This window comes from Rhinatrema bivittatum, chromosome 9, assembly GCF_901001135.1.
Source record: "Rhinatrema bivittatum chromosome 9, aRhiBiv1.1, whole genome shotgun sequence".
Lineage (NCBI taxonomy): Eukaryota > Metazoa > Chordata > Amphibia > Gymnophiona > Rhinatrematidae > Rhinatrema > Rhinatrema bivittatum.
The window spans coordinates 89,089,904-89,109,910 of record NC_042623.1 but is presented as its reverse complement, the minus strand read 5'-3'; the positions used below and the strand labels follow the sequence as shown (position 1 = coordinate 89,109,910).

At 41.2% G+C, this 20,007-nt stretch overlaps 1 protein-coding gene across 8 annotated transcripts in view; it reads left to right on the top strand.

Annotated features, from left to right (window-relative positions):
* ST7 (suppression of tumorigenicity 7) overlaps positions 1 to 20,007 on the top strand; it is a 342,169-nt gene that overhangs the window by 155,262 nt on the left and 166,900 nt on the right. For 6 of the 8 annotated variants that reach the window (XM_029614966.1, XM_029614960.1, XM_029614959.1 and 3 more), the window contains one exon: positions 15,864 to 15,946. The exons of 1 other annotated variant lie outside the window; for it this stretch is intronic. In XM_029614966.1, the coding sequence (XP_029470826.1) occupies positions 15,864 to 15,946 (83 nt within the window). Of the gene's footprint in view, positions 1 to 10,762; positions 10,861 to 15,863; positions 15,947 to 20,007 lie in introns of those variants that run through there. One more of the 8 variants, XM_029614965.1, reaches the window with a different exon arrangement.

Sequence of the window (20,007 nt, the reverse complement as noted above, 5' to 3'; positions counted from 1 at the left end):
GGCTTGAGGAAGGTAGTGATAGGGAGGGAATGGGTGGGGCGAGATGCTTGTGTAGGGAGGGAAAGGGGTGGGGCGAGATGCTTGTGTGGGGGGCATGGTGTGGTGCATTTGGGCAGGTTATGTGTCAGGTGGGAAAGCTTTTAGAAATAGCCATGTTTTGAGGTGTTTTTTGAAGATTTGCAGTGAAGGTTCGTTTCTGAGACAGGTGGGCATGGTGTTCCATAAGGTGGGGCCCGCTATTGTTATGGCTCGTTTGCGGGTGGCATTGAGGTGTGCAGCTTTGAGATTGGGGATGGCTAGGAGGCCAGTGTTGGTGGATCTGAGAGTTCTATGAGTGGGGTAAGGTTGTATTCCGTTGTTTAGCCAGTCCATTTTGTTGTTGTTTATTTTTTTGTGCATGAGGGTGAGGGTTTTATACTGGATTCTTTGTGTAATGGGTAGCCAGTGGAGTTCTTTGAGAGTGGGTGTGATGTGAGAGGATTTTTTGTTGTTGGAGATGATTCTGGCGGCAGCGTTCTGTAGAACTTGGAGGGGTTTGATGTGGATTTCTGGTAGGCCAAGGAGGAGGGAGTTGCAGTAGTCGAGTTTTGCAAAGATAATTGATTGAAGGACTGTTCGGAAATCGTGCTCTTGGAAGAGGGGTTTGAGTTTTTTTAGTGTCTGAAGTTTGAAGAATCCATCTTTGATTGTATTGGAGATGTGTCGTTTAAAGTTGAGTTGGCTGTCAATTGTTACGCCTAGGTTTCTTGTGGACGGCGTGGGTGAGGTTTGTGGGATTTGAGGGACTCCCGGGTTGATTGAGCTTCCTGGGTGGTCAGAGGGGGTGCACATGAGTGGATAGGAGGGATGGTCATCGTGGATGTGAATGATTTCTGTTTTGGCTTGGTTGAGGCATAGTGATAATTGAGATAGCAAATGGGATAAATTTGAGCCGAGTTTGTTCCATTATTCCATGGTGCGTTGAATGGACTTGTTTATGGGGAGTAATATTTGTATGTCGTCTGCATAGACAAAGTAGGTGAGGTTTGCCTCTGAAAGGTATTTGCATAGTGGGATGAGGTAAATGTTAAAGAGGGTTGAGGATAGGGAAGAACCTTGTGGGACTCCATGAGTGAGGGGCACTTGTGAGGATTCAGATGAGTTCGTCTTGACGATGTAAGATCTGTTTGAGAGGTAGGATTTGAACCATTTGATTGTGGTGTCTTGGAGACCAATTTCTTTAAGTCTGGTGAGGAGTGTTCTGTGATTGATGGTGTCGAAGGCGGCTGATATATCAAGAAGTATCAGGAGGAACGATTTGCCTTTGTCGCGGCCTCTGAGTATGGTATCGGTGAGGGAGAGGAGGAGGGTTTCGGTGCTGAAGAGTTTTCTGAAACCATGCTGTGCAGGCTGAAGAACATTATAGGTTTCAAGGTGGTCTGTGAGTTGATTGTTGACTGTTTTTTCGATGATTTTTGCTAGGAAAGGGAGGTTAGAGACTGGTCTGTAGTTTGCTGGGTCGGATTTGTCGAGTTGGGGTTTTTTGATGATTGGTTTGATGATGGCGTTTTTGAGTTTTTCTGGGAAGATTCCTTGTTCTAGGGATAAGTTGATGATGTAGGTTATTGGTTTGACAATAATCTCTCTGATGAGTTTTAGGGTTTTGATGGGGATGGGGTCTAAGGGGTGGGATGCAGGGTTGGTTTTTCTGATGATAGGTTCAATTTCTGTGGTAGCAACGGGTGTGAATTGTGACCATGCGTGGATGGGAGGGGGGATGTCAATTGAGTCATTGTGGGTTTGGGGAATCTTGGCAATGATGTTGTTAACTTTATCCTTGAAGAATTGTGCTAGTTTTTCACTGGAGATGTTGCTGGAGTTTGGCGTATTGTCATTTTGGATGGGGTTGGTAAGGTCTTTGACATAGGCGAAGAGGGTCCTCGGGTTAAATTGGTAATCGTGAATTCTTGATGTGTGGAAATTGCGCTTTGCTGTGTTGAGGTCAGTTGTATAGTTGTGTAGTAGAGTTCTGTATTTGTCTTTCAGGTTTGAGGTGGGGGTTCGTCTCCACTGTTTTTCAGTTTGTCTCAGTGTTCGCTTTGAGATTTTCAGTTCTGGGGTGTACCATGGTGCTCTTTGCTTTGTGGATTGTTTTATTTCCTTTTTTATCGTGGGGCATAGTGTATTGGCTATGTCTGTGTTGATAGATATCCAGGAGTTTGTGGCTGTGTTGGACCCCTCTTCCCCACACACAATTACAAATTATGAATTTATAACAAAAGATTTTACATGAAAAAGTTATTGGGGTAAAATTGTTATTTACAATATGTATATTATATTTATATTTACATGCACTACTGTGGTGCCAACCATAAAACCCTGCCAAGAAAGAGTCCATATGGAATTAGGTCTTTTGTAGCACATATTTGGTGTGGGCATGGCCCTCAGAAAGCCAATATAGTAAATCTTCTATATCGAAACAGCTCTAACTGCCAGCATTCAAACAGTAACAACCCTACCTATGAAAAGGCAACATTGCAATTATTACACCAGGCTCTAAAACACCAATACACCTCCAATTAGGAAACCAAAACAAGTCAGGCTGCTATAGATCCCGACACAGAAACTACATTTTATTTATTTATGAGGTCTTATAATCCACAATCTATAACAAATAATCAACGCGGCTCATGGTAGCACATTCACAATATCATATGACAATGCAATTTTGACATATATTAATAATAAAACAATTTAAAAATATAAAATCGTAATCTCACCCATTACATATTAAAGCTATATTAAAATAAAATGCCTTCACCTGCTTCCAGAAAATTTTTCTATTCTCTATATGCCGCAATTCATTAGCTAACACATTCCACAATACAGGTGCTGCGTAAAAGAAAGCGCTAATCCTAGGTGATTGCAACTTATTATACCATACAGAGGATATTTTTAAAAGAGTCCCTTCTTAAGACTTATAAACTCTACCAGGAATATATTTTATAATAGACCTTGACAAATTGCAAGCCTTATCATCACCGAATAACTTATGAACAAATTGGAAACGATAACGTATGGGCAGCCAATTTAGTTTTACAAGCTCAGAGGTAATATAATCTCCATGACCAACTCCCGTAAACAAACATGCAGCAATATACTGTATTACTTGCAAGGCATGTATATATTTTTAGGGATACCAGTATACAGACTATTACAAAAAATCAAGTTGCCCAAACAATAGTGACTGCTTATTATAGACCTATTTCAATTATACCTTCACTGTCAAAATTTTTAGAAAAGTTAGTATTGGTTCAATTGGTTGATTTTTTAAGTGGAAAGCAATTGCTTAATATGTATAAGAATGGGTTTTGTGCTGGACATAGCATGGGAACCTTAATAGTTTCGGTGGCAGATTTCATATTAAAAGAAATGGATCAGGGCGTGCTGTTATAGCAGTGATGCTTGATGTGGCTGGAGCATTTGATTGTATATCACACTATATTCTATTTCAACATTTAAAGGGAATGTGGATTGGTGGACCTGTTACATGTTGGTTTTCTTCCTTAGGATGTTCACAAGTAAGGGTGGGCCATCAATTCTCTGCCTGGGCACCAATTGAGCAGGGTGTCCCTTAAGAACATAAGAACATAAGAAAATGCCATACTGGGTCAGACCAAGGGTCCATCAAGCCCTATCTTGCTCGAACCGAGCTCATTATGACTTTTGAGTTTAAGTTACTGCCCTGCTCGGGCCTTCTTTACTCTATTTACTTCCAAGCTGTAAAGCCTCCAAGTTATAGTCCTTGTTCAATGTAACTTTTTTGCTCTCTTTTTGCTTATAATTTACTGTTCAGTTTTTTGTTACTAGTTTCTCTATTCCCTGTTCGATGTAAACCGATCTGATATGGTATTCAACCATGAAGCTCGGTATAGAAAAATGTGAAATAAATAAATAAATAAATCAAGCCCAGCATCCTGTTTCCAACAGTGGCCAATCCAGGCCATAAGAACCTGGCAAGTACCCAAAAACTAAGTCTATTCCATGTTACCATTGCTAATGGCAGTGGCTATTCTCTAAGTGAACTTAATAGCAGGTAATGGACTTCTCCTCCAAGAACTTTTCCAATCCTTTTTTAAACACAGCTTTACTAACTGTACTAACCACATCCTCTGGCAACAAATTCCAGAGTTTAATTGTGTGTTGAGTAAGAAAGAACTTTCTCCGATTAGTTTTAAATGTGCCCCATGCTAACTTCATGGAGTGCCCCCTAGTCTTTCTATTATCTGAAAGAGTAAATAATCGATTCACATCTACCCGTTCTAGACCTCTCATGATTTTAAACATCTCTATCATATCCCCCCTTAGCCATCTCTTCTCCAAGCTGAAAAGTCCTAACCTCTTTAGTCTTTCCTCATAGAGGAGCTGTTCCATTCCTCTTAGCAGATGTAAATCTGCGCGCTCCATCACCCGACCCAGGGGCTGGTCCGGAGACCTCGACCACGCCCCCGGGCCGGCACCATGCCCCCGGGCCCGCCCCCGAAATGCCGCGTCACACCCCGAAACGCAGCATCATTTCGGGAACGCCCCCTCCCCGCCCCTTTTACGAAGCCCCAGGACTTACGAGCATCCCGGGGCTCTGCACGCGCCGGCGGCCTATGCAAAATAGGTGCGCCGGCGCGTGCAGGGCATTTAAAATCCGCCCCAAAGTGTACAATTCTGTTCACCACATCTCAAAATAGATTTAGTAGAATTAAAAAAGGTACAGAGAAGGGCAATCAAAATGATAACGAAGATGGAATGATTCCCCTATGAGGAAAGGCTAAAGAGGTTACGACTTTTCAGCCTGGAGAAAAGACAGCTGAGGGGAGGTATGATAGAGGTCTATAAAATAACAAGTGCAGTGGAACGAGTAAATATTAATTGGTTGTTTACTCTTTCAAAGAGTACAAAGACTAGGGGACACACAATGAAGTCATTAGGTGATACATTTAAAGCTAATAAGAGAAAATATTTTTTTACTCAACCCATAATTAAGCCCTGGAATTCATTGCCAGAGGATGTGGTGAAAGTTATTAATAAAGCTGCATGTAAAAAAGGTTTGGACACGTTCCTGGAGAAAAGATCCATAAACTATTATTAAGGCGGAGTTGTAGAAATCCAGTTCTTATCCCTGGGATAAGCAACATGGAATCTATCTACCCTTTTGGATTCTGCCAGGTTCTTGTGACCTGGATTTGCCACTGTTGGAAACAGGATACTGGGCTTGATGGACTTTTGGTCTGACCCAGTTTGGCAAATCTGTTTGAATGTTGGAAATGTGCCAATGGGAAGCTTGCATCAACGCAGGGAATATAGAATTGAATATCATCTGCATATAAATAAAAAAAACACTCCCATTGAATTAAGTATGGTACACAGTGGCAACAAATCAACATTAAAAAGTACTGAGGCAAACAGGATCCCCGTGGAACTCCAGTGCAAATATTTTTCCATCTTGAACAAGAGCTACTAATCTGTTCCCGACACTGACGATCCTGCAGGAATGAGGTAAATCAGGAAAGCACCATGCTATTAATACCTAAGCCACTGTGAGGTCTAATTATATCAAAATTCCCATTCTCCCTTGATCCAGTTCTTGAAGTCACAAATCTGTCAAAGACAGGAGTAATATTTCCGTCCCATGACCTTTGTGAAAACTATATTGGTAATCATTTAATACTTTGGTTTTTTCCCCAGATGAGTTTCTAATTGATTAAGAATACACTTTTCAATTATTTTACTCAGTGTTGGTAAATTAGAGACAGGACAGAAGTTTGATACCACGTCAAAAACAATAGCTGCATTATTTGGTATCTAATTCTAGGCCTTCTCCTGTTGTCTTCCACCACTAACGAGATGGACTCTGCTCATGGTTCTCCCAGGCCTCTTTTCTCTGCATCTTTGGTTACAGACAGGGTGGACTTCACCCAAGGCCCCGCCAGACCTGCCTGATCTTTGGCTGTGAGTAGCATGGGCTTCGCTCGTGCCCCTCCGAGCCTGTCTGATAAGAACATAAGAAAATGCCATACTAGGTCAGACCACGGGTCCATCAAGCCCAGCATCCTGTTTCCAACAGTGGCCAATCCAGATGGACTCCACTCACAGCCTGCTAGGCCTGTCTGATCTTCTAATCCGAGTGGGATGGGCTCTGCTTATGGCCTGCTGGCCCTATCTGATCTTCAGCCACAAGCAGGATGGGCTCTGCTCACAGCCCGCAGTGCCTCTCTCCAAATTCTGCACAAAAAATGAAAATTCTGTGCAAATTTTGTGCTGCGCAGTTGCATAGAATCCCCCCAGGAGTAGAATGTGCAGACAAAACCGAACTGTAAAATTCAACAAGCCACTCTCTATGTAGTGCAATAATGAAAAAACAGAAACATTACGATGCTTCATAAAACATCAATCATAATAGTAAACAACCATACCGATAAAAAGAATAACTATTTAAAACAACTGATGAATAGAATAACATCCAATAATTAAAAACTCATAAAAACATTTTTTTTAAATTTCCCAAACATCAATAAAATATTTTAAAACCACACACATCAAATAATATCCAATAATTAAAGCTACAAATGATTTAACAAAAACCCTTTCTCCATATTTGGCAACTTTGGATTTCCAATAACACAGAGATTGTAATGGATTAGTGGGTGGAGGCAGCGTGGGGGCACACAAATTTTCTCTCTCTTTTTCACAATCAAATTCTTCAATACACACACACACACACATGCTTTCTCTCCCCGCTCCACACACATGCACTCTCTCCCATATGCCCTCTCGCTCATATGCACATACATACAATTGCTCTCGTTATGTGTATGTGCCTCCTCCCACATACACTTGCTGTCATACATAAATCCATGCTCTTTCCTTCACACACATATACATGCTCCCTACTCCACTCACACATACTCTCTCTGCCCCTCATATACATGTTCTGTTTCTCTCTCCAGAAAGCACATGCAGAAGCAGCCGCCTCCTTGGGTCCCTGTGGTGTTGGGAGACCTTCTCTCTCTTTTGTTTTTGGGGCAAATGCTACTACTTTCTTCAGCTGCACAATTCTGGCTGCTGCTGGTCTGACTCCTCTCTTTGGCCACCACTGCACTGAATCCTCTCTTTGGCCGGGAGGGCCCTGCTGCCGCTGCTCCAGTTCTCTTTGGCTGGGAGGACCTGGCCACTGCTCTAGCTTCACAGCCTCCGAGTCCTACTTTCTTCCAGTCCTGCAGGGCCCATGCCTCCGATCATGATGATTGGGTCTCCTTCTTCCTGCCTGTACAGGCCCAGAACACACTTCCTCTTCTGGCCCACAGGCAGGAAAAAGGAGGCTCCATTGCTGTGATTCTGCCACCAGAAAAGTCCATAGTGTTGCTGCCACATTCGAAAGAGACTTGTGGAAGCAGCAGGCTGCTGCCCCCAAACCTGTGGCAGTCTAAGCGGTTGCCTAGTTTACCTAATGCTTCCACCGGCCCTGCTTATCTGGTGACCCCCTCATTCTAGAGCCTGTTTTCCAATGAAAGAGGCCCACATCCTATGCATGGAAACCTTGGAGGTATTCAAATGCCTCTGTCTTCCCTATCTCACCTTTCCTCTAGAGCAGGGGTGGGCAGTTCCGGTCCTCGAGGGCCACAAACCAGTCTGGTTTTCAGGATATCCCTAATGAATATGCATGAGGGAGATTTGCATGCACTCTGCCTCAGTTGTATGCAAATCTATGTCATGCATATTCATTAGGATATCCTAAAACCTCGACAGGTTTGTGGCCCTCGAGGACTGGAATTGCCCACCTCTGCTCTAGAGTAGACATGTTTTTATCTTTAAGTCTTTCTCCGTATACTTTGGAACAAAGACCACTGACCAATTTAGTACCCACTCTCTGGACCAACTCCATCCTGTTTACATCCTTTTAACGTGCGGTCTTCAGAATTGCCCACAGTATTCCAGATGAGGTCTCCCCAGGGACTTTTACAGGGGCAATATCACCTCCTTTTTTTTACTGACCATTCTTCTCCCTAGGCAGCCAAGCATCTTTCTGGCTTTTGCCATTACCTTATGCACCTTGTTTGGCCACCTTAAGATCATCAGATACAATCACCCCCAGATCCCACTCTTCTTTTTTGTCTAGAATTTCACCTTCTATACTATACCTCTCCTTTGGGTTTTTGCAGCCATAAAGGGTAATTTTAAAAGGAGTTGCATGTGTAAATGTAACAGACTATTATAGCAATTTTAAAAATCCATTTAGTGAGTGTATATTCATGTCTTTAATGAATTTAATGTATATTTATCTTGTAAGTCACCTAGAACATTGCACCAAGCACCTAATAAATAAATGAAGTGCATTTAAACACATGAATATCCTGTGGACAATCCAATGGCATATATTGTAGCAATTTTCAAAAGCCCACTTACACGGGTAAAGTGCATTTACATGTGTAAAACCCAATTTTAAGCATGTAAATGCTTTTAAAAATTGCTGTATAAGTGCATAACTCTGCATTTAGCATTTAATAATAGCAGTTGTGTATTTTTAAAATGTAAAAGTTAATCATGTAACATATTCTGTAAGGCAAATTGTCTTCTCATTTGCTTTCAGAATAATAAGGACAGACTCACTACTTATCAGAAAGTGAGAAGCCTGCTGATTTTGTATTTAGAACAAAAGCCATTAAGGCTCTTAGATGACTGCAGATAATGAGATTTAGTAATTGGCTCTAAATCTAATATGGAACTAAAAGATTAAAACCTCATAAACCTTGTAATGCCTTATAGTAAAACACTAGCAAGGTAATGGGAAAACAGACCTAATTAACCTTGACAAACCATGCATTTCCTAGGGTTGTATCTCTGTAAGATATAGGCGGGTCAGTTAACACATAACTTTTTTTTATATCAGTGGGAAACTTTTTAAAATGCTCACAGAATGGCTGCGCACACTGAAACCCAGAATACTGTATGATCGTTTGGTCGGTTGCATCTGCATGAAATGCAGATTCACATCGTTAAGCCTTATCACATATTGAACTTCATAAAATGGGTTAGAACAGAGCTAATTGCACAGTCTGGAATCGCTGCAGAAACTTGGAAATTTGGTCTGTTGGGCAAATTTAAAATCCTTGTGCTTCGTTCCCATCAGGTCATGCTCAAAGCATGCCAAATCTCTCCTTGCATGCTTTGTTCCGTTCCCACAGTCCCAGACATGTAGTGCCTGTAAAAGGAGTGTGTATAAAGTATTGCTTGGCATTTGGAATTACAGTCAGCACAGTATAGATTGTGAAGGTCAGAACTCAGTGTTGACAGATTTAGGTTAATTTTTCTAGGGTCACCATGTGCTTTACTGGAACAAGATAGGATAGAGTGATGGAGGTTATCAGTGAGAGCTGATATACAGTATTAGTTCCATGCCAATATTCTCTTTCTACGTGCCACATCCTTGTGGTATTCCTTTTAAATGCATCTTGCATCATTGTTTAAGAAGGGGACTACATGGGCCCGATATTCAGTGCTGGTCGGGTAAGTAACTTAGCCGGATATGACTTATCTGGCTAAGTTACAAGGGATATTCAGCAGCATGGCTATGCCCACCCTCCAGTTGGCCGGCTAAAAGGTAGCCAGATAAGTGAGTTATCCAGCACAACCTGGCCAGCTGGATAGCCAGATAAGTGACTTTTCCAGCTACCTAGCACTAAACACACTTTCAATATGCCGCTCCATGAGCACAATTGTATCTGTGTTTCCTCAAAAAAGCCAAAACAAAATACAGAACTCAGATCATTTTGAGGCAATAACAAATATGTTCCTTTTGTTTGTTTTTTATCTTATCAGCTTTTGCGACAGTAGATAATTGTGATTTTTGTGTATTTTGTGTATTTTCCTTCTAGAGGCCAAAAAGAATATGGATGGCTCTAACCCAGAGAACGTAAGGCTACAAGTCAGTGGTTTTCTGAATCATAGGAACATAGTAATGATGGCAGAAAAGGACAAAATGGTCCATCCAGTCTGCCCAGCAAGCTTCTTAATGTAGTAACTGCTGTGCCGTGCAGGTTACCCCCGTGTTTCTCTTAAGGGAAGCAACCGATAAAAGGCTTACTGCTAGCAACATTTTTACTGGGTGATGAGCCTTCTTGAAAGTTCAGGACTGAAAAAGGAAAATAGAACAAAAGCCACAACTATCTACTGTCACAAAAGCTGAGGTACAAACTTAGGGCCTGATTTACTAAACTTTGGCTCCCCCTCCCTAGACACAGAATGGGAAACCTATCTTAGTAAATCAGACCCTTAAATTGTAAGCTCTCTGGGAACTGGGAAAATCCTACTGTATTTAAATGTGAGGTGCCTTGAGTTACCAATGAAAAGGTGTAAACTAAATCTAAACCAAAAAAAAAATCATGTCTCTTATTGACCTCCAGCAGCTCTTGGATCCAGATGTTTTCTTCTACTGGAGGCAGGAGTAGGTGTTAGCAGAGGCTGCTGCAGATGTTCATCCTTGCTTTATATATCTTTCATCCCTGCACATTTTCTTCATCTAGTTTCAAAAGCACCCATCGAAAAACTTCATAAATGCCAGAGTCTGTTTCCTCATCTGTCACTCTGTAAACCTTGGGTTTGTCAATTTTGCTTTTAATCTTGTGTTGCATTGTTGCATTGCAAATTTGTATATTTTCCACAGCTCATAGCTTCCTGTTCATGAATTGGACAGAATCGCATTATCTTTTGTTTTGTCTTGTGTTCTTTTTAGATACTTCATTTTGTTTTCATGTGGGCACTGGTGAAGTCCTGGCTCCTAAAATTTTTTAAATTCTTTCTCTATGTAACAGACACTCCGTTCTGTTATCGGTAAGTCCTGGGGGTTAGTATCAGACCTCTAGTTAGAGTAGGATGGTTAATGGGAGGTTCCATTCAAATTCAGATCCTCCCACTTGTAATAGTATATAACCACACCCTTGTTACAGCTCAGGAGGCAGTCCTTTATGTTAGTACAAAGTATTGAGCGCGCTGTATAACCCGCAGTTGGACACAGGATAAATAGGCGCTAATCCACCCCCTAATGCAATAGGGGGATTAGCGCCTATTTAACGCGCGTCCAACATAGAGTGAATGAGATAGCGCTCATCACATGCAAGCCTATTACTCATTCACTCCGAATGCAAAAAGATAAATGTGCGTCTCAGATGCACATTTATTGCTCAGATATTAACGCCTGCCTGGAGCAGGCATTAATACCTGAGCGCATTGAAAAGAAGTACAGAAAAGCAGAAAAAACTGCTTTTCTGTACTTCTTTTTTAAAATAAAAAAAATAAAATAAAATAACTCGGCAGACCGCTGAGTTCTGAAGACCGATGCTGGTAAACTCGGCGTCGATTTTCATAACTGGCCGTCTGCCAGTAATGAAAATGGCCGCTGATAAACTTGGCGGCCGTTCTTATTACTGGCAGACAGACAGGTTATGAAAACTGAGGCCGAGTTTACTGGCGTCGGTCTTCATAACCGGCAGCCACGGTGGGTCGTGTTAGGAAGGAGGCACTAAGTTTGCACAAACGACACTAGCGCCTCCTTCCTAGCGCAACCCCCTAATTTCCATATTGCATGGCGCCCCCCCTTGCGGGCGCCGTACATGCATTAAAAAAGCAGGCGCTGAAAAGTCAGCGCCCGCTTTCAGCGCACATAATTGCATCGGCCCGAGAGGTAGAGGAGAGGTTAGTTTTTGTTATTTTACAGGCTCAGCCAGAGGAACCAAGCAAGCCCTGTTTGGTGGTCCTGGCCAGGGTCGGGAAGGTTTCTGCCCAGCCAGTGTACAACCTGTAGATAATTGAGAAGCTCTGTTTTTGAGCCATGTGTTTAATCCTAGGTTAAAAAATACAATCTTAGAAGCGTAGTCCAGATGTATTCCACGCATTAAGAAAGGTGGAAGGAAGGTCAAACGATTGCCGGCATGGCTAAAAAGTGAGCTGAAAGAGGCTATTTGAACCAAAAGATCTTCATTCAAAAATTGGAAGAAGGATCCATCAGAAGAAAATAGGATAATTGTAAGCATTGGCAAGTTAAATGTAAGACGCTGATAAGACAGGCTAAGAGAGAATTTGAAAAGAAGATGGCCGTAGAGGCAAAAACTCATAATAAAAACTTTAAAAAATATATCCGATGCAGAAAACCTGTGAGGGAGTCGGTTGGACCGTTAGATAATCGAGGAGTTAAAGGGGCACTTAGGGAAGATAAAGCCATTGAGGAAAGACTAAATGATTTCCTTGCTTTGGTGTTTACTGAAGAGGATGTTAGGGAGATACCCCTACCGGAGACAGTTTTCAAGGGTGATGATTCAGATGAACTGAACCAAATCACAGTGAACCTGGAAGATGTGGTAGGCCAGATTGACAAACAAAAGAGTAGTAAATTATCTGGATCGACTGGTATACACCCCTGGATTCTGAAAGAACTAAAACAATGAAATTTCAGGTCTATTTCAATTAATTTGTAACCTATCATTAAAATCATTCATTGTACCTCAAGACTGGAAGGTGGCCAGTTTAACCCCGATATTTAAAAAGGGCTCCAGGGCTGATCTGGGAAACTACAGACCGGTGAGCCTGACTTCAGTGCTGGGAAAAATCGTGGAAACTGTTATAAAGAATAAAATCACAAAACATTTAGCTAGACATGGTTTAATGGGACACAGCCAGCATGGACAAAGGTGAACCAGTAGATGTAGTGTATTTGGATATTCAGAAGGCATTCAACAAAGTCCCGCAAGAGAGACTTCTAAGAAAACTAAAAAGTCATGGGATAGGAAGCAATGTCCTTTTGTGGATTGCAAGATGATTAAAGGACAGGAAACAGAGAGTAGGATTAAATGGTCTGTTTTCACAGTGGAGAAAGGTAAATGGTGGAGTGCCTCAGGGACCTGTCCTTGGACCTGTGCTTTTTAATATATTTATAAATAATCTGGAAAGGGGTATGATAAGTGAGGTGATCAAATACGCGGATGACACAAAATTATGCAGAGTAGGCGTAGGCTTTGAAAATCTGCCCCTGTATATGTCTCAATAGACAAGACAGCTAGGAATGACCTTATTTCCTAATTCTCAGTACTGAAATATATTAAACTAAGAGAGGAGTCATATTTGTCATCTAATGATAAGCATTAGAACATTGAAAAAAACTATTTTTTAATATCATTTCCAATAGAGGGTCTTTTTTCAATTTTAGTTGATAGAAAACCTGTATTTTATGTCTCAAAGTACACTTAAGCATGAAGACATAGCAGGGTATATGTGGCTGTTTGATTGAAATGCCCTTAGGTGTGTCAAGGGGACCAAGACTGAAAGTCAAATGAGTTCAACAATCCATAGTCTATTGGCAACAGTAGATGATGGCAAAAAAGGCCCATTGACCCATCTAACCTGTTCAGTTGACTCTGTCTTTCTGCTAAAGATATATCCAACTGCCAGCCATAGAACTTGACTGCTTTTAAGATATTGCTCCTTTTCCTGGACAGTTTTTCTTCTTTCTTCTTAGTACATCATCATGTAGGGTAGATGACCATACAAGATACCCAGTCCCCCTCCTTTCCCATGTCAAACTCCAAAGCAGGCAACCAAACATGAAAAACTTGGTGAATCTTGTTGGTCTTATATGCAGAGACAGATTTAACCATCTGGCTGCCTCTAGGCATTGGGACAGCCGACTGCCCTCCTCTGAAATCATGCCCAGCCAGGGGAGAAGCAGTTTCCCCTCCAGAACTACACATTGCAGCAGGCTCAGGGCATCACCATTCGATGTTGCATCAGCTGGCCATCACTAAATAATGTCAAAGTCTCAAAGGAGTGCCACTTCCTGTGCCAGGGCAGACTTCCGGTGGTTGCCCTAAAAGTTGCAGCAACTAGGCTGTTGCCTATCATGCTTGTTGGGAAGTCCACTCTTGCTTATACTATGATAAATAGCAAGAGAAATCCAGTTTTTACAGAACCAAAGCATCTGCACTCAAGAATTTTGTAAAAATTAATCCTGCCATGTTGTGTCTTTCCATTAGATTTCACCCTTCCCTGACATGTTCTTTCAAGGAGGGATTGAGACGGTGGGGAAGGGGGGCAAATGGGACAGTCGTATCGACCCCCTAAAAGGGGGTCGATACAGGGTCAGATTAAGAGTTAGCGAAATGGAAGTAGGTGGACCCATGGTTGGGGGTACTGCCCAGGGCCCAAGACACCCTTAATCCAAACCTCTTTTTTTCATAACTCATATTACATAAATAACTTTCATTAGGACCTAGTGATGGTCAAAGAGCATATGGGAGTTGAGAAACAACAACTAAAGACACATTAACTGATACAAAAAAATCTCATGCATCCAGGATTTTCCATTTACACTTAACGTAAGAAAAACTTTGATAATTCATGGACAAAGTTTGATACAGCTGGAAACAGTGAGGTCTGCTTGAAATCCCTATTCAAAACCTGGCTATAACATCTCATTCTGCAGGTTCATTTTACGGGATCAATGTAAAAATTAGACCTTTGAGGTCTGAAAAATGTATGTGCAACCACATCTGTGTATAATTTCTATATAGATTCAGTAGAAAGTGTCACAAGCTGCCAAGAATTCAAGTGGTTTTTTTTAAAAGGTCTCTATCTCTTTCCTTCAGTGTGCTGATGTACTCTCACAGAGCAGGATTTATTGTGGTGCTATTATTAAATATATGGATGACAATAGAAAATAACTATAAGATAATCAGATTTACAATGCTATTCTCTAAAATTGTTAGACTGTAATATTTCAGAATGATTTAAACTTCTTCGTGGTCACAGGCTGGTCTCACTAAATTTCCAAACTGGTGAATCGAATGGATTGACTGGTTTTCCCAGCACATAAAGCTCCTCAGCACAACCCATAGAATGTCTGAAGTCAGTCTTTGTATCTGTACTCCAAGACAAATCACATATATATAGTAGTCAAATTAAAAAAGTATCCTTTTTTGGGATTATATGCAATGTTTGTGTGATGATAGGAAGGTATTGTAAGGCTCCTTGTATTGTATGTGGAGTGACAGAAGGGTACTGCGGCCTGTGCTCACTGCACTTGTATACATAACATTGGGAAGTTTCTTGCAAACTGTATCTTCATGTGTAATCATGAGAAGCTACTGTCTGCCATATTGTACCAGCATGTTGACAAAGGCAGCAGGGCTGGAAAAATCCTGAGTGCATGATCACCCAGGTGTCTAAAAATTTGGCACTTAGTGCTTGAAGTTCAGGAAAGCAAAAAATTAAAATTAAAGAAAAGAAGCAAAAAAAAATAAAAATATATATTTTAAAGAACTAAAGTAAAAAAATTGAACTGAAAACAAAAAGCCAAACAAAATAGCAAGTAAAATAGCAACCACAAAAAAGAGCGAAAAAGTGAGAAAAATAAAAAAAAGTAAGAACACCAAATTCCCTGGCTCCTAAAACCTTTTGAATGGCACCTAAGTTTTCCACCCCTGCACGGAGGTACTGTAAATGGTAGACATTGTATCTGGACTTGTACTGATGGGAGCACAGTGCTATGCTGTACAGGCTGTAGCTCCGTGCTTGGTGATAGGAAGGTGTGGAAAGGCTGCCTATATGGTAGCCAGATGAGCTCGACAGGGGGCCAGGAGAGACCTTCTGACTGTCGCTGTACTGTAAGAGCATAGCAGGTCATGAAGGGTATTGTAAAGGCTTTGAGTGGCGCTGCGGCATTTTCCAGGTTTAACTGTACGTTTTAACCACTCTAAAACAAATGGTGGTTTAGCTTGAAGAAAAGTGCTTATGACTTCTGCGCTGTGGCATTTGTACTTACACATTTCTCTCTTTTTGTTTTGCAGTGAGTATGTTTTTGAACACATTAACTCCCAAGTTCTATGTTGCCCTGACAGGCACTTCCTCATTAATCTCAGGGCTTATTTTGGTAAGTAATAGAAATATTAACATGCTGAGTTTAAAATTTGCTTTTGCTATCCAGAAAATATTGGCTTATTGAAATCTCTTTATATTTGCTCAGATGGACTGCTTATTAGTTATTTCCTTAGACACAATTGGGTATCGCATATATTGTTATTGGGTATCGCATATATTGTATACTATAAGTCTGTAGTACTTTCCCCTCATTGGATATTCCTTAGAAATAAGTTCCTGATAGTGTGAATTATCAAGTGGCTCCGGTTTATTAACATCACCAGAAACCTAAGATACGGCACTGAGCTACGTAATTCCCTTTTAGTCAGACACTGCTGATTATAATGTGCAGGACAAAGATAAAAAAGTGATTTTAAGTTGAGCAGGCTTTGGACAGGTTTGCAGTGGGTTCAGAGCAATGTTGTGCGATACTACATGGAAGATCTGAGTTGTAGTCCACAAACTGGCTTCTGCTTCTTGGGCCAAGTGTGGAGGCAGAATTTACAACCCCCCCCCCCCCCCCCCCGAGGGTGGAAAGGAGCCTCAATCATTGCGTAATAGCGATATCTAGAGGCTAGACACACAATATGCATATCCCAGGTCCAGAGGGAGCCTAACTGTGATCCCTGGCCAAGCACTGTTGGTGCAATGGCTAGGCTAGCTGAGAGGTAGCTGGGGAGCGTTAAAACTGAGGCAAACGCAGGGTAGTTGTGAATGAAGGCTCATGGTGCTATAGCCAAGTGTTTACTAGTTCAGACTGAACTTGAAGCCCAAAAGAGGAGGAGCATACTGCTGGGCAAAAACAAAAAAAATGAGCAGAATTTTATTCATGATGGTGGACTTTGAGATGCTTTGCAAATACAATAAAGGATGGTATGAGAAGGTTCTAGAACAGAATCATGTGATAAGTGACACAGTAATATATTGCAACCAAGTGTTCAGGGCCAGAGCAAAACTAGTGCAAACTTAATCATGTGATCAACAAACAAGGTATATTTTGAAAACTCTTCGCTCTCACCCTCTTTCCCAGGCACTCACCATTTTCTGTCTCTCTCCCTTTCTCCCAGACTCATAGCACTCTGTCTGCCTCAAGCACACTCAACTTACCTTCACTTTCTTTCATTGTGCACGCTCGCTCTTTCGCTTAAGCTCTCAGCACTCTGTTGCTCCTTTCCAGGTACTCATTGCTCATTCTCCCCTAGGCACTTACCTTTCTTTCATCGGTTTTGATGCTTTTTTCTTGCAAGTATCCGTCATCATTCAGGCTAGCTCTTATGCTCGGAATCAGCAGAGGAATAAAGTCCCCCTAGGGTGAATTTGGGTCTAGCATTCCCAGGGATTGAAAGAGTTGCTGGGGTTTTCTCTCTCCAGGGATAGAATGGGTCAGCAAACGGGAATCCAACAAGCAGCAATGGGAGAAAGCTTTCAGAAGGCACAAAGGCTTGGATGCTGCATAGGCACCCTGGTATCCGTGAAATGCACAATTTCTCTGGGGTGTGTGCACCTGTGTGCAGGTGCACTTCCCACTTTTAACGTAAACTCTGCAAGTTTCTCCCATTAAATTCACCAAAATTCATTCATGAGGCTTTTTTTTAAAGAAAGTTATTAAATAGTCTGAAAAAGAACGTTCTGAAAATATTGTTGGTTTCTTTGTGAACATTGATATTTGTGATGCTTACTGCTTTCTGCCAGTCTTCACCCTTTTTTCCTGCAGAATAACACTGTTAGTGAGGAGGGGCAAGGAAATACCTATTACACCTTAATGTAATCTGCTTTGAAATGTCTGAAAGGTGGAGTATAAATGAAATAAATACAAACAAAACTGTGTAATATTCTGTTTCTGGTTTAAAGCCAGTTCAATATATCCAACCAACACTAATCATTTCTATAGTGCTACTAGACCCCTACAGCTCTATACAGATATACATAAGAGACAGTCCCTTCTTCGAGGGACTTACAGTTTAGGCAAAACTTACAGACAAGACAAATAAGAGGTTTCAGAAAATTAATTTAGCCCTTGTTCAACTCTACCATGATATCCATTTTCTTTGATGTCTTCCTAAATATGTAATAGGGTTGCTTACCTACAATAGGCTACTTTTCTTTGATTATGCTGAAAAACGTCTTTCATGAGAACAGAAATAAAAACAGGATAAATCGATAAATTCCACTCACAAAGCTGCATATTTCATTCTCCTGTTTTCCTCGTTGCTTGATCCTCCAGTTCAATTGTCTTTCTTGATTCGTGCTTTGGTAGATATTCTGTCACTTCCAAGAGAGGAATTTTAACAGCTAATGCAAGCTGTCAAGCAATACTCCATTCATTCTTATTATATGGCCATGTTGCTTTGGTATTATTTTTTATTTTTTTAAATGGTATATTTTATCCCTTGAAGATCTCCTCCATATTGGCTGAGTCCCAAACACGGTCACTTTCAGTAGACTTCTACTGTCCAGTTGAGACGCCCATCATTCTCATAGTAAAATTATATCTTAAGACATGAGAACTCAGAGGGTATGGGATTTACCATTGTAGGGTCTTTACACACATCCTTTGTACTTTCCTTACTTTATTCTGCCTCCCTTTAACCACCCTCCTGTAAGCAGACATTGTGGTGAACTCCTCTGGCCAGGAGAAAAGACAGGAAGCTCTTATTTGAGCCCATCAAATAGTGTTCTAAACTGAGCTACTGCTGCTGGGAGCCAAGAGGACTGTTGTCTTCTGTGCACTTAACCTTTGCTTACCTCAGGTCCGGCAACCTACTTCACATGCCCCTGATCACTTTCTTGTTTCGTGTCTGTCCACATCAGGGTTGTTTTTTTTTGTTTAGATCCATGCATGTAAGTGGACCGTGGATGCAACACATATGCGTTCCTTTGATGCTGTGGTCTTTGTTCCTGTGTTACAACTCATTTTATGTATTTTGGGAATTTTTTGGAATATAATCTATTTGGCTTGAAAATCAAACTGTCAGAAATATAGCCCTCAACTTAAGAACAGCGTTTTACATTGTATGATGCAGTCCATATTTGAAGGCCTAGTAATTCTCGATATTTTGCCAGAACAACTTATGCATCTGCAGGACAGGGTAGATGAGAGAGCAGAGAGGAAATTACAGAACTCCTTTGTTGACCAGTTTATGCAACAGATGGATGTCACCCACTTCTGCAGACCGCCCATCTCTTCTTGTTCTGCAAAACTGAAAATGTCACAAAGGATCAGGTGTGCCACAGAGCAACTGTTAATGGAACTACTTATCTTCAGTGTTTACAGGCAACAGAGACCTGATTATTTAATAACTGTGCCCAGGGCATTCTTTGCAAGGAAATGAGCCGGTCCCCCAAGCTGCAGCCTCCCCATGAGAAATCGGGATTTCTGTGTGCTGGTGGCTGAGAATCTATTCCCATTTCTGTTTTCAACAGCTGCGAGTTGCAGCCATGATGAATATGGAGTTTAGAAAGCAAACTGTGATCCTTCATGTGCTCTTTTGTATATTGTTACCCAGAGAAGTGTGAGTGTGGGGCACCTGTGAGTGCATATGATATTCCAGTTCTTTGGAGTAGAAAATCCCATGCAAAGATATCGGACATATATATATATAGAAATATATTTATAATGGTTGGCTTCCGTTAAGTTGGGAGCTAGAAAAGCACTTGTTTGTTGCCTTTTATTGAAGAAGCTGAGCAGACTATTTTGGTTACTGAGCCGGAGATGCGTTCTTCTTTTGTCTTCCAAACTCAATGGGGTTTTGTTGTATTTTGGATTTGGATTATATTTGCATTTATAAACCAGCCATCCCAAAGCCCTGCAGGGTGCCCGACAAAACATACACAATTAAAAGTATCTCACAAACATAATCTCACAAAATAAGACAGCTGCAAACATTTTAAAACATGTACAGCACACTCCATGCAATAGCAGTGGGTTACAACATAACACACATAACCTTACAAGAAAAAAATATAATTCATCATCATCATCATCATCATCATCATCATTTATGTATCACATGCTCTTCCAGCTGGTGAGATCAGAGCATGTTACAGAACAGTCAAATAGTAACAATAAAAGAG